General features: G+C 40.7%; 1 protein-coding gene across 9 annotated transcripts in view; it reads left to right on the top strand.

Annotated features, from left to right (window-relative positions):
* The first annotated feature begins 3,543 nt into the window (after positions 1–3,543).
* The window catches only part of fancc (FA complementation group C), a 52,911-nt gene continuing 40,644 nt past the window's right edge, over positions 3,544–15,810 (top strand). For 4 of the 9 annotated variants that reach the window (XM_053869570.1, XM_053869569.1, XM_053869568.1 and 1 more), the window contains exons 1-7: positions 5,697–6,038; positions 7,888–8,083; positions 12,008–12,095; positions 12,195–12,289; positions 15,059–15,166; positions 15,237–15,298; positions 15,628–15,792. In XM_053869570.1, the coding sequence (XP_053725545.1) occupies positions 7,919–8,083; positions 12,008–12,095; positions 12,195–12,289; positions 15,059–15,166; positions 15,237–15,298; positions 15,628–15,792 (683 nt within the window). In that variant the 5' untranslated portion in view covers positions 5,697–6,038; positions 7,888–7,918. Of the gene's footprint in view, positions 3,927–4,237; positions 4,319–5,696; positions 6,039–7,887; positions 8,084–12,007; positions 12,096–12,194; positions 12,290–15,058; positions 15,167–15,236; positions 15,299–15,627; positions 15,793–15,810 lie in introns of those variants that run through there. The other 5 variants (XM_053869573.1, XM_053869575.1, XM_053869571.1 and 2 more) reach the window with 5 other exon arrangements.

The following is a 15,810-nucleotide window of genomic DNA, read 5'->3' as shown; positions in this document are numbered from 1 at the left end:
TTCAAAACAGCAACAACACTGGAAGTATTTAGCCTTTGAATGTATTCCCAAGCGTCTCTATCCGTCCTCACAGCTCTGTGCTTTTCTGTTTTCATTCCCGCTGCGTCGACACGGCTGCAATCTGGACGAGCACATGTAAGATGTTAACATGATGTACGGTCGTTTACACTGGGAATGACAACGCGGAGTTGGACGCTGTCATCCTTTCTTCCTTTTGTTTAATGTTGTTCTGGTGGCACGCACAAGCACAGCCACTGACGCACTCACACACACACACACCACCAGATGAAGACAAACCACCCGGCACATTTGTTGAAATGAAGATGTTTGTCTTTCCTGAACTAGACGGATTCTAATAGGAATCCAAATGTTCCCTTCCCTACTGATGCCACACCAAGACGTTTCAGAGGGTCTCCACTCCGTGATGATGGTAAATGCTGAGGAATTTGTTAATGATCTTCCTATTCAGAATGAGGCTAGCGGAGATATATGTTTTTTAAACTTCCATCTGTGCTTATTGATTCTGGCACCGTGACAGATGCCTGATGAGGAACAGTGCTAGAGGAGATCGCTGAGGACCCCAAAGGGAGGCTGAGCCTAAATCAACACACAGACACGCTCAGAAACTTGCATAAGGATCGACACTTTCATTAGACGCCTCTGGGTTTTTACATGTGGATGTGCTATTCATCATTTTCATTTGTCTTATGTTGCTAAGTCAGCGTGAAAACCTTACATTCATTGACTCTCTGTATGAGAAACTGCTTGATATGAAACATTTTTAAAAGTTCTGAACTATCTTTAAGTTTTTTTTTTTATATACGGTCCACTTAACAAATAGTTTGTGTGAGGCTATGTCAGAGGAACCTTAACATCAAAGTGCCGTCGATAATTTGGATTTGAGGGCCCTTTAGTCACTCACTTTATAGTGGGCTGCAGGCATCTGTTTTATACCTGGGCACCTGCAAGCAGACAGTATTTCCAGTGAAAGCGAGCAGACAAGTGTTGGTAGTCGTACCAAAGTGCACCTCACATTTAGTGGCATGTGTGCTCGCTGAGCTGTTTCACATTGGTCACAGAAACTCTCTCTTCTTCAGCCAATTCCTTGTTCCCAAGCAGTAAAGAATCTCGCTTTAAAAATGTCTGGAATTGCAATAAAGTCTGTCTCCTTGTGACTGCATGAGTGTGAAAATATAGGAGAAAGCAAAAATTCTTTAAGGTTATTTGGTTCCTCATGTTTAAAATGTCTGTCAAATTTAAAGGTTCTTCATGAAAGATGACAAAAAAAATCTAACTAACATGGTGAGGTTGACAACATATCATTTTGGGTTGCTGCCTTATGAGATATTGCTGATTGTCCTTTTTTCTAATGTACTGAATGAACATTGACCACCACCAAAGGTTATGCCCAGGTTGATCTATGTCCTCACTTAGCTTTATACTGTTGTGGCTCAGATTTGTTTTCACTGTCACTTCAATTTGAAGTTTAATTCAAGATACAATAACAAATGAGTACATTAAATAAAATATGTCAGCGGATCTTTAAATCCAAAAGTATTTTTCACATCAGAAAAATATCGGTGTTTTTCTTGTCACAATTCAGGGGACGTTATAGGGACAGCCTGCAAATCTCAGTCATACGACCAAATCCATCATTTTATTTAAAAAATGGAATAAAAAGTCAAAAGATAAATGAAATGGATAAATAAGCAAAAAGCACTGGGGCAGCACTGGCTCAACCAGGCTATTAACCTCAACACTTTTTGTCCCAACATTACTGCCCAACATGTATTTTATCTATATCAATGATATGTAATGGCCTCACTTGGACAACAGGTGGCGGTATAACTACAGTGCAACACTGGGGACAAGACAAAAAATGAGCCACACAGCTTGGAATGAGAAAATCTTCAAAACCTTACTAAATTGATTCGATATCATCTTCTACTCCACCACTCCTTCATGCTGCTGCCATCAGACAGAGCTCGAGAAAAACAGGTACAAAAGATCCTTCATTTCCTCTGCAATGGCTGCACCCAACCAAACACGATAGACCACAATGTGTTTTTTTTTTTTTCATTTATGGGATGCAAAAGCCAAAGTCAGTACGCTGCTGGAGTGAGGATGGGTTAATTTGATTCTACTGAAAAAAATCTCTCTCCAACAGAGAATTCAGGACATTTTTATCATTTGAAATATCATTAATAGTACTGAGCTGAATCAGACCACAGGTGGCAGTAACATTTCACAACTCTCTCGCTCAGATAACGGCTAGAGAACGGCTGCTTGCGCTCCCACTGTGGATCCAGATGGTTATGGAAAAACCAAAATGTAATCATTTCTCCCATGATCAATAATTTATTAAAATTCCACTTTTCCTCACGCGAGATTTCATATCATGCTTTGAGTTTAGCAATTATAAGGGTGTTGCAAAAATAACCAATGCTGGATCATCAAACGGATGTTGTCCTGCTGGAATTAAAGAAGCTTATCATAGCACATATTGGGAACCATAAACAATCCTGCACTACTTTTTAATCTATCAGAAGAATAATCACATTGAAATGGTTTAATATCAATAATGAGTCAATCATTTCCTCTGTTTATTGGCTCCAAGTCTGAAACAGTTGAACTCCTACTAATGCTATTGACGCCAATGGTTGTTCTATGGCGTTTATTTCCAAGCTACGTGTTCCCTTCCAAAATGACAACCTGGGTTTGGCTCACATGGGGGAACCTCAGCACGTAAACCAGCAGACGCACACAGACCATCAGTAAAACCGGTAAACTTTTTTTTGCAAGATGCTCATCCATTTACAAGGCTGGGAAGGCCTCTTTCTGAGAACACCTTTGACCTCTGTTTAGTTGTTCGTCTCCAAAGTGTGCCCCTCTTTCACTCCTCTCAAAGAGCCCGGCATTGAGAGCAGAAGTCTAAACTGATCTGAGCACTTTTAATGAGACATTCCTACGCTTTAATAAGAAGGTCTCCGTCTTCTCTGTCCTGTTTCCAGTGTCCTCGGAAAGAAGAACAGCAGCCTTCAAACAGATCTGGTTTAACTTAAAAACATCGGATTTAGAAAATAACTCATCGTGTCGTATCAACAAACAAAGCGTCACCGAATAAATCGAATTACATTTTCTGTGCTGCCATGTGTTTTGGCAGACAAGTGCAAGCAGACCTCACTGAGGATGTTTGGATTGCTTTTCATCTCAGCCGTTGCCTCGATGACCTTGTTCCTGACAAGACCAGCAGGTAGGGAAGCTCTTACAGAGGCCTGGGGGCACAGACCACATCTCAAAGGGGACTTAGCACGAGGTCTGTCTGCCAGCGAGAAGCACAGCGTGTAAATGTTTGGCCAGTAATGACACTAATGTGATCTTTCGCTGTGATACAAACGATTAAAACATACTATTTAATGTGGAAAATATAAAGGCGAATGTTTTCCATACCTCATTGGCCCAATTGTTCCCTTTGAAGTTGCTGATTTAAGTCTATAAAGGGGCCACTTGAATGGCAACTGTGAATTTATTGTAAGCGGGTCCAGTCATCTAGTTGGCAAATCAGGGCTACTCCTCGACCATGAAATTGGACGACACACACACACATATGCGCACACTCTGGGTGCGTGACAGCCCGTCTCTCAGCTCCGTAATAATCACAGAGTAGCAGTGCAGGAAAAACACATGTGGTTTACACTACATTTCGCCTTGCATCCAAATGTGAGGCCGTTCGACACACGCATAAACACACGCAGACACACAAAAAGATCAGTGTGTGGGTTTCCACTTTCGGCATTAAACCACTCCTCTGCAAGAGTTTTATTTCCCTTTCTCCGTCTCTGTCCAATATCACCAAAGGTTGGGTTCCAAAGCCGTCCGCTGATGTTTTCACAGGATTTCAGGCACACTGAAGTGGAGTGACCTCGGTGAGATGACTTGTTGGAGCAGGCTGGCGGCCAGGGCGGGGCTGATGGGGAACCTCAACCCTTGTGATTTTAAACTGCTGAGAGGGTTCATGAATTTGATGTCATTGAAGCTTAGTCAAACGTCAGGAATATTTCGGTGTTTACGCATCAAATATACATCATTTTGCTCGGCCTCTATTGAGGAACTCTTCTTTAATCTGGCCTACGTGACTTCGCCGATTCATTTTATCACCCAAATAGCGCTGGAGACGATCATCATTTGCATGCATGATACTCATGAGGGGGCGCTAACTTTATCGTCTGTGTTACAGTTGCGGAGGAAGCGTCAACAAACACTCAAATCAATAGATGGCACACTGCAGATAATAACGACTGGACAACAACATGATTTGGTATGGTATATTTATTACAAATTATTGGTGGTGGGACTTTAACGAATTAATTATGATTTATTAATTACAGCATTATTACGATTAATTAATTGCAACAACATTTAATTTAATTTAATTTAATGTAATGTAACAGTTTGCTCTCCAGACAACAGGGAACCTCTGTAAGTGCAGGAGTTCCTGGTCCACTGATCACACTGATGCACAAGACACGTCGCAGCTAGGATGATAACAACAACAACAAACATGGAGGAATCCCTGAACAAAAGCAAACAAAAGCATCTGTTTGCTTTAGTTCAGGGAGGTTTTTCGCTACACAATGGCCAGGGTTTCCACTACTCTGAATGTACTTGAAATTCTTATAAAATTTTCAAGACATTAAAAGAGCTTTAATTAAAATAAGGTGATATAAAAAGTTGAATATAGTCAGCATCGTGAATTATTGTGCTATTGTCAAACTACTGACATGCATTAAAATGCTGCATGGAAAAAAATACACTATTAACGTGCATGTGAGCCAAACCAACTAATGATCAGACAAATATTTTTATATACTTTTTTTTTATTTACCAGCAATATCCTCGTGGACTTGATAGGGTCTCTGCGCGCTGACTGATCTGTTTGATCATTGCAGCAGAAACATTACTAAGGCTTCACACAATTTGTTCTAAGGCCAAAGAAAACCAAATGTTTCAATGCACATTTTATTTTGATCATTTTCTCTGATGTCCTGCAGGCAACTGTGGATGTAGAACACAGAGGAATCGTGACATCACATGTTTAAAGAACTGTTTCCTGCTGTGGTATAATCAGTTCTGACTGGGGAAAAAGCGGGAACTTTTTACAGTTTACTGTTGGTACCAGAGGGACACAGTCCAGGACCTGTGAATTCCTGGCCTCGGTGTTCCCTCTGCTTCACCCTCTGGACTCTGACATCACAATACTCAGTCAAACACACACATGTTCACACGGCAGAGAATGCATATATTCATGGAGGGCGAGCGGATGACATCACGCTTTGAAAAAGCCTCCAGCCAAAAGTAGACACATCTTACTTCTCACATTAATAAAAAGAAAATGTCAGAGCACTTTGTGCAGCATGCACAAACATTGGATGGTTTATCCACACTGCAGGGGTCGTAAGTTCAAAACTCTTGTGCATCATGAAACATCTTGTAGTCTTTAATCAGGTTTTAAAGTCCAGTGGTTTTCATTAGCAAGCTTGAACATCGTGTTTGTCAAAGAAGATCGTGACGATTACTGGGAAAATCTGATTTGATGACGGACATTGACACCAGTAAAATGGATAAGACTTCAAAATGAAACTACATACCTGTACACTTGGGACTCGTGACAGCGCCTAATGTTCCGTTGACAACAGACAAGTGGTCTACTAACACCTTCATTCTGTGTTTTTACTTGCAATCCGTGACATCTGAAACACATACACGACAGCTAATCTAATCTAATCTCGCCATGAACGTATTACGATTACAACGACTACATTACCCGAAAACCTTCACGGCAAAAAGCAGGGCTGCGTCATTAACCGCTCAGCCAATCATCTTCATTTATACACAGACGCTTGAAAGAGGGAAATTCGTCTGAGTGTTTCGTTCCGGAATAGCCACGATTTTAAAGTAATATAAGGAGTAATTGATGAATCTAGCTGACGGTAACCACATGAGGACGTTCTTTAAGCGTTTCTTCATTTCATTCACACGTAAGTTCTCAGTTAAATTGACTGTAGAGTGACTTATCCGTGGACTTTGAATGGAGTGAGACACTTGCTAAAAGGCGAAGGCTTAGCTTAACAACAGGTTAGCAAGCAGCTGGGGCTGGTATTTAGTTTTTAAGATGTGACACTGGTGAGTAAGTGGTTATTCGACGTTTATAACAATAAAAAGAGCTGGTTGTGTTTCTTTGCGACGTGTTTGTGAGAGAAGCGCGAATGAAATACTGACACCAAGTGGGCGAAGATGGTCACGGCATGCTTGCTGCCTGGTGAGACTTGGTGCACCGGTTATAAAGTTGAGCTGTTGACAAGTCTGAAACTTGCCTCCTGCTCCTGTTTTCTTTAAGATGTTATTTCTGGGCCAAATTTAGACATGCAAGGAAGATGAATAGACTCACGGGGAGTAGCCCATGGAATAGCACAGGAAGGGAGAAGGGATTCTAATTTAATGTTAAGTTTCTAATTTAATATGTGAACATGATGTGAAAGTGATTTTAGGGATTTAATAAAACGAACCGATTCCTAGACAATTTTCCTCTTCCAGCTATATGACCATTTTACTTATTACTGGCATCAAGTGTGTTCAGTGTCTACATATGAAGATAATGTGGTCAGATATGGAAAACTTGCGTAGCCCTAGGTTCTTTCATGTTATCAATATGTCAGCATCTGTATTAATATTCTACGCCATCCTTCAATATGCTGACGTTTCACCAATTTTATTGAGCTGAAATAACGTCAACAATCTGTTAATTGGAACAGCAAACTCACTCTAACCCAAAATCCACAAGCTAAGTTGAACAAATCTTCAGACATAATATTTGAGCAGTCAGATCTTGTTCCTGCTCAGAGCATGTTCAGCCAAACCTGGAGTGACAGCTGAGTATGTTATTCTACATGTTCATATTTTGCGCCTGTCCAACATGTGCACGTTTACAACTGGGCGTGTGTGAGTCGTCGTGTGTGCAAGCCCTCTGTACATGTACAGCTTTCAGTCTTTGAAAACCTGTTCTTTTCCAGCGTGCTTTTCTGAAAACTGAGGAAAAAAAATCCCAACAAGTGGGGCTTGTTCCTAATTTGGATGGCCTTTTTTGCTCCCCGAAAATGAGTATTTATATATTCACATCAGCGAGCCATAGGGGCTTTCCAGCAGAGATGATGGCAAGACATTAAACAAATCGTGTGTAACGAGGTGATCGTAAAACACAGCCCTGTGGTGTCCCACACAGACCTGTCATTATGGCAAAAAGGTTCGCCAAGTACACAGGCACACTCACGTACACACACACACACACACATTTTGCACAAAATAAGGTTGATCCTTACACACCTTTAATCTGCCTCCTGAAGTGTTTTGTCGTCCAATTATCTTAAAAGGTGAAGACTGTGCTGTTTATTTCTCAGGAGTCTGCGGTGTGTGTGTAGGTCTGTGTGTGTTTCTGTGTGGAAGCTTTTAACACCTGGAACACAAAATGTGTGATCATTATGTCGTGGTAATTAATGGCCATTTTCACACAGCCCAGCCTGACTCAACCAGAGTGTAAGTCATTTCTCTTGTTTGTGAAAATAAAGTCAGTGCACTTGTGGACCTGCAAAGACGCGCAACAGTTAATAACGCTAAGCCTCTGTTTAATGTTCAGTGACAGGCTTAGCGCTAGAAATAACATTCTTCTGACTTGTCTCAGTGGTCTGGGAGTTGTTAGGACGATACTACAGCTCCAGAACAAATTCTCACTGATGAGGGGTAGCGGCAGACTTTGTGTTATCTTAAATAATGTCAATTAATGTATGTCCTCATGCTAAATCCCAATTACCGTATTGTTTGTGTCTTGCCTAGGAGCTCTCCCTGACCCTGATAAAGCGGAACCATGTCTCAGCCACCACAGTCCGAGGTGCAGGAGTTGCATATCTGGCTGGAGAGGACCGTGAATTGGAGTCGGTCCGACAGTCGAGATGCTTTAAGAGATACCTGCAGATTTTTAAATCCACTAAGAGACTTCCTTCAGCAACTTCTTGTGCAAATCAATAGTACGGTAAGCAATGAGAAGTTACACGGTTGATGTGCTTCTTTTTCACTTGTATTTAGAGTTACACTGAATCCTCTTCATGGATGACTGGTGTTACAAATGACTCCCACAATTTGTCATTTTCATGGTAATATAAATGACGTAATGTATTTTGACTAAGGCTCGTGTGAGCACTTTTGTCTCTCCAGTTTGTTCCAATGGTTATAGCCACCTCAATAAAATCATTCTGGGCTGTATTATTTTATTTGAACCCTACTCATGCAAAGGTAATGAGAGCATCTGCAATCCAAATCGTTATTTAAACAGCTTGAAAACATTATTATTTTTGATGAAGGAATATGAATATACGATGTATTATCACAGCTGTCTCACCCAGCTTGTTGAACGTCCATGTTTGACACAGTTCACTAGTAACTTATAAAGGTTAGTCCATTAGAACTACCAACCTCACTGTCGTCACATTAATGAAGCCCTCGTTTCACTCCAACATCAACACGCCTGATACACAAACACACACACTCTTGCTTTGTGTCTGTGCCAGGAGAGGAACACTGAGTCCAGCGTTGGTAGGCTCCTGCTAACAGTGGACGCTCTGTGCTGTGCAGAGGTTGTGTACGTCTGGCTGGCATTGCTGTAGCTCTGAGTTTGTCAGGTAATAGCCGCACTGGGACCTCCGGCGTTAACCTAATGTATCCCCCGTATGAGGGCCAGCAATTTGGGGATGGAAGGACTGTTGGTGTTGGTGTCCAAACAAGTGTCCTGCAGTTTCAACAAGTTTCATTTATCTTGTTTGAGCAAATGCTTGATAGAGATATTTCCTGTGCTAGAATGTGCTTCTGAATGCCTTGTCTTCAAAGTTCTAATAAATCCAAGGTTTCTATATACAACACACACATATCCTCCTTGGTGTGCTGTAGGTATTGTAGGTATGTATATATACATACTCTAATTTCCCATGCCATGGCTCTATTTGATCCTCTTCTTCTTTGTGTCAAGTAACTGGTGGTTTGCTGAAGCAAGAGTACTTAAGTCATCTGAGCCTGTAGAGACAAACATGTTTATGTTAAGAGCCAGAAATGGACTGCTACTGGTTCATCTGCTACTGGGTGATCTTGAGCAGAAAAGAAAACCTCTCCCAAGCATATGCAAGAACCTCACTGTCACGAATGTGAAGAGGAAATGAAAAACCTTACGAGTATGACTGCATTCAGCATAATGTGTCTGACACAGAAACTTCAAGATTACTTTAGAGAAGAGACTTCAAAGATAAGAAGCAACAGCTATCATGCAGAGGAATGTAAGTCACATAAATATCAATGTAAATAATGTCCAAAGATTAGAGAAAAATGAAATAAGTATCCACCCATCCATTCATTCATCGACTGTGATCTGACAGTTAGGTGCCTGTGCCGCCCGCTCCATTGTAATTGCTTTGCTTTACTTCCATGGGAGGTTTCTTGTTAAAAGGCAGCACAACTCATGCTATACTACGCTTACTAAGCTTGTATTTGCTGCTCATTGCTGTTGGGTGCAGTAAAACTCTAAACTAATCTAGCTCAACACGTGTAGTTGGCTGTTTCTAAGCTTGTTGAGAAGGTGATCATAGAAGGCTGCCAGCATTACTTAAGTACTTGCCTCTCAAGGACCATTTTTTGTCAACTCTGATGTTGATGACCATAAATCTCCACCAACGTAGGCTGTATTTTAGTTGGGTAATCTTAGGTCCTCTTGACATAGATGTTCAAATGAGCACATTGGCTGAATAATAAAACAACCATCCCTGTTAAACTTGGTCAATCTGCTTTTCTTGCTCCCTGATGGATACAGGTAAACATTATGCAGAGCTGCTGGCATGTTTAGAGTGAGTGGATGTAGCGCAAGATAAAAGAATGCTATGGTTTAATTGGACTTAAATCCTTTTACTGGCTCTGGGCTCATAAAATGTACCAGCTGAGGATCACTGGCTTCTTGGCAGTATTCTGCATCCCTTGATAGCTTAACAACTTTCTTTTGGCGTGAATCCAAACCTGAAAAATATCCCCTGAGTTAACAGCCATTTCCAGGAAAAAAAGCCTCCCTGTATGGATCTTCTCGTAGAGCGTGGGCTTCAATTGACAGTGTCAGCAAGTCCACAGGGCATCATATTAAGTGCCTACCCACTTCCATAGTCCATGTGAAAGGACTTGATAGGAAAATCTCGCAGCACAGTTTCAAGCAGATCAGGATTCCTGCAAGACTCACTCCGCTGTGTATTTACGCGGTCACCATAGTGACTTTGCCATTCAATGTCAGAGCACCTCTGATTCTGATTCAATGATGTCAGGGGCAAGTGTTTCTTCCCGGTTCTCTTCATCTTTACATGGCCAACCACGTCTATAAACGTGTCCCATTTGCCTCGCTGGCTTGCGCGTACAGTAATCAGTCACTTCTGTCTTCAGATATCTGTCCCTAATCAGGACAAGATGCGTGGACTCAACCTTCTTTTGTAATTGGCGACAATACTGACAAGGCTTTGATGATGACTTGGCTCATTCTATTGGGACGGTTCATTCCGGTCACAAAGCAGAGTTACGTTCTTATTGTAAATGAACATTCCACTGTGGCTCCATCATGCGCTGGGACTCATTCCCCATGTGTTGTTGATTGATAGGACGGCAGAGTGTATATCTGTGTTCCAGACAGCGTTGATGATATTGTGCGGTGGGGCCTTTTTGGAGAGGTCCCACTTAACCTTTAGCAGTGCTGCTTCCCATTAATGGTGATCTCATCCACTTGAATGAGTCAAATTAGTTCTCTTGTCTGTCTGGGGCTCATGTTGAGCCCAAAGGCTGAAAGCTACCTACATGTCCTCATTTTAGCTCGCGCTGCTTTTGTGATTCTCTTTGAATATCTGCACTGCATTCCGGGAGCGTTGTTGAGTTTGGTTATTTATACTTTTAGATACGTGTACGTGTTTATACAAGCATCTTATTGATATGCCGAAGGAAGTAAGGAAGTAATTTGTCACTGTTTTGCAGCTCTCCTTTAGAATGATTGTTGGTCTGAACCTCCTTGCATTTTTTCCTTAACTGTTGTTTTTGATATCATTTCAAATGGTGAATAAATATATATAGCCCCTATTTGTTTCTAATGTAACTCTACCTCCTCTAAACTCTCCATCAGGTCATAAATGACATCATGTTTTGCTTTGTATTAGCGTGACAACTTTCTATATTATTATAATTCTTATTATTATTAGTCATGTCAATAGAGACAAAAAAAGACTGATTCATTCATAATTCAGTTGCCAAAAAGCTCACAAATTAAACATCCTTTGTTTTAATCTTTGCTTGTTTTTCTCTTATTATTCTATAATCAGGATACTTTAATGCATTCTATTTATTTTATTCTGCTTCAGGCTTCATTGTAGTTGGCTTTTAATAAACCTCTGATCAATGTGCGACATGTTGAATTTATTCTGTGGTTTACCGCTGTTTCTTTCCAGATGATTGATGCTTACATCTGTCTTTAATGATCTTGCCATTATTTTTAATTGGCTGTTAGTGGAAATACATCACATGGTCCAATGCCATACGCAGGATAAACAAGCAGGGAAATACATGTACTTAAACTTTTACAGAACCTGGCCAGGTGTTCTGTTCTATACGTCTTTCAGTCTAGCTAACTTAGTGAGAACATGGTGAAAAACAAGTGTCAATGAACGTGACAGCAAAACATCCAAGTGGTTGACACAGATGTAAACATGTGCAGTAAAGTCACAGTTGTGTGTGAGTGTACTGTATCTGCATCTTTTTTATGTTGAATGAACTGTTGTTCTTATCAGTGTGATTAACATGTGAAAACTTTATTTTTTCTGAATTTCAATACTGTAATTTGTAATTGTAAAATGCTAGTTATCTTTTTTTAAGAGTGTTTTTTTTTTCTTAAAAGAGTTCCACAGCTGAGATCACAACAAGGCTTCCAGTTTTGGGACAGCTTCTGGGACAACTGTGCCAGAACCATTTGGTGATTGCTAATGGTGAGTGACACAATTCATCTTTTTTCTTACAAGTGCTTGGGTTTGCTGGTTATTCTATTGAATGGACTCATTTTTCATTCTGTGTGGTGTGGTTTGCAGATACGTGTAGAAAGCTGGTATTTAACTGTCTGTGGGGTCTTTACTCTGATAATCCCAGCAATCCTCTGGAAACTGAAACCAACCTCTGGATTCGGGTATGTTACTTATTTTAAAGTCTCTTTCGAAATACAGAATACTATGAAGTACATAGTTACACTTTTAATACTGCATGCATAGTTGGATGTAACGTTTTGCTTTATTTTGTTTGGCGCTTTTCAAAACAAATCATCGTCTGGGAAATACTGCCTAAGACGGTCTTGGAAACATGGACTCTAACATCAACACAGTACTTGATTCCCAGTAACATCTTGTCTTATACTTTTAATTCCTTTTCATCACTGATGTAGCACCATTATTGAACTGGTCACTTCCACAGGAATCTCTGACTATCTACCTGGTTCTCTTGGTTCAAGAACATCTCCAACACTCAAATGTCCCCCAGTCAGAGAAAGTTAAACCAGAACGCACCAGCACTGGGCATGGCTTTGGTAATTGGTGAATGAGCATACGCTGCATGTCATCATATGCATGCATCTTCATTCATGGTGGCCCGCTTAGTGGTTCCACTATTGAGGTTAGTAGTGACTTTGTAAATAATCTGATTGACCAAGATCTCAGCCTGAAAACTCCAGTCTAGGCATTCGATGACCTCCTTAAGAGTGTTTAGAAAAAGAGCTCCAAATCTTTCTCTGATTATCAATTATACTAAAGCATTTTTCAGTGGTTGTTCTTATGGGCTGCTGCTGACAACCCTTGCTTTGGTTTGGTACATGAATCTTGTTTCTGTGTTTTCACTTTATCCCACAATATCTCCTTTAACAAAGATGTTGTGCAGTCGATTTCCCTGTATTTATCTTAATATCATGGCCTCACCCTTTGGCTTTGCTTCTGCTCTCCACATCTAAGTGTTTAGAAGGGCTTGATGATGAATGTGGGGCACAGCCACGAGCTGCAGGCTATGAAAGACAGTCATTAGCTGTGTTTCTTGACATCCTGTACTGGCTGAGGGACCACACAGTGCTGCAGTAACATGGCACGATCTCTGAGGAGATGACAGACAAGTGATGCATGAGAGTGAGATATTAAAGGGCCGGAGAATAGCTGGTTTGATGGCATCATCTTTGATCTGTATGTTTTTGGCAGGCAAAACCACAGGAGGCCTTGAAGCCACTTTGGTTGGTCTCTGACATTTTGGACTCTTTGTTCCCATGAGAAGTATGTTCCCATGGGAAGTAACACATTTAAAACATCATCAAAGACACTTTAATGCCTTTATCTTCCTGGGCGTCCGTTTTAGTGGAGGTGAACTTAAGCCATCCATTTCCTTTTTTCCAGTTCAGGATGCTAAAAAAAGAGGATTTTGAAAACTACATTATCTGTGATGTTTATCTCTTCTCACCGTCTCCCTTTTTGTTCAAGTTCAAGTCCACACTTTTTCTACCCATCTTTTATTTTTCATTTTTTTATTTCGTATTTCTTTGCTCTACCCTTCACCCTTCTTTGCTTTTTCAAGAAAAAGCCTTTACGAACCGACTTTCCAGCGTTCTTTTCCTCTCACATCCCTCTGTCTCACTGTGTCGACTTACCACGGGTGGGTGATTGGTTTTGTATGCCTTCAGCATGCTGGCTTTGAGGCTGCTCAGATGGTAGTGATTGAGGTTGTTTTGTGAGATGTGGAGGGTAAATATCTTGGCGTGCCGTTGAACCAGCCCAACGAAACCACACAGCTCCATCAAGAGCACAGCAACACCTCTCAGTCTGGGATTTAGGCCTTATGCTTTCTTTTAAGGGTAATTTACCCAATTTATCTTCATTTCCTTGAGGTTATTAGACTTTATATCTATTTCACTTGGATGTTTTTGTCTAAAATGTATGATCCCACAATGGGTCCATTGTTTTCACTCCTAGATATGCACAATATTAGGAGTGAGAACACTCCTAATATTGTGCATATTAGGAGATAATACCTTCTCTCCGTGTGTGTGTGTGTATATATATATATAAGACTATAACACTGTTTTCACCCTCCAACTCTCAAAAATATCCAATAACGCTGTTTGCAGAGTTTGAATCACTCTTTGCACTGACACGCCGCCATGATCACGGTCAGAGCTGGCCGAACTAGATACTAAAATTTGTCAGCATCTAAGTTCTATTGTTTCAATTCCCAAGAATTTACTACGATACTATATGTCTCAAAGATGAGCACAACATTGGTGCCGTCTTTGGATAAGCTCTTATTCCTCACTAGAGTGTTCTAAAGTGTTCCAACACCCTCTTGTGTTGCCTCATCTCCTCCTCTCCCAGATATGTTGATAACATATTTCCGATCCAGAAAACATGCTTCTCAACTGAAAGTATCTAGGAGGCTGTCTCTCTTTGTTAAGTCAGTAACTAATAAACTTTGAAACTCGAGTGTCAATTGCATAAAAGGTTTCTCACACATGCCCCCCAACTTTTAATTTCTTCATAGTTGAGATAACTCCCTCTCTATTCTTTTACGAGTGTTCATTGTTGAACTGAGTCTGCGTACAAACCACACGTTCACGCTCGAAGCATTGATCACCAGTTAGTATGAAATAATTTCCGTGTTTTTATGAGAAGTGTGCTCACACACAAGAATCAGCTGGGCCGATTAATCTTCTTTTATCAGTTTATGATGAGGCCCCTTCTGGAAAAATGCTTGTAAAACACCAGGACTCTTTGTAATGAAGAAAGTTCCAATATCATGTGCTGTCCATACATCCTCACTTACGGGAATTTCTTCTCTCCATGTGTGTCTGATGATGTGAGATCCTTTATGTCATGGTTTCTAATCTAAACAAAACAACAACCTGGTTAATACTATCTTTTCTCACATGCAGAAAGTGTTGTCTCAACTTGTGATGGAGGAAGAGGATGTTGAACAGCGAACACTAGTGACACGCATGAATGTTTCACCGCTGCATTACCATCACAAAGTGCACAAAAAGGTACTCTGCATATGTAGAACACTAACACTGTTCAGAAGACAACTGATCATTTGCCCCTTTCTTTGTTCAGATGGTTGCTCAGTTGTTAGAGGTTATTGAAAAAAGGTGCAGCTCGTATGACGGAGCGCAACGGTAATGTCATTCTTAATACTTGCACAATTACTTCTAATGTTGAAATCCAACTTTTTTATTATTTAAATATGACAACACAGGTTCCCATAAATATTTACTACATGATGTGTAATCTAATTTTACATTATTCTGAGTTCCTCTGCCAGCTATTTCCTGCATCACATATTTTTAATGTTTGAGTTAGAAGATTTTACTCTTAATCTTCTGCTGTAAATACTTTAATACTTGAAACCTGTTACCAGATTTGATGTACTAATACTGCCTCATGTGAGTAATGAGTTAAGTCAGAGCAATGTTAATTTTAACCGAGCTCTTACACATGCACCCAGATGTTCCTGTGAGAGCAGCCTGGCTGTGTCTGAAGCTTGCGTCCCTTTGGTGAGTTTCCCTGAAACAGCTCCTCTGATCGGTGCGCTGCTGAAGCGACCTCTCACCTGCGCCAATGCAGGACTCAGTGAAGACTTCCTGAAAGCTGTCAGCGCTGCCTATTTGAGGTACTGGAACACAGCTGT

This window comes from Synchiropus splendidus, chromosome 7 (assembly GCF_027744825.2).
Source record: "Synchiropus splendidus isolate RoL2022-P1 chromosome 7, RoL_Sspl_1.0, whole genome shotgun sequence".
NCBI classification, from domain to species: domain Eukaryota; kingdom Metazoa; phylum Chordata; class Actinopteri; order Syngnathiformes; family Callionymidae; genus Synchiropus; species Synchiropus splendidus.
The sequence above is the reverse complement of the archived record's forward strand: the minus strand, read 5'-3'. Positions and strand labels throughout refer to the sequence as shown.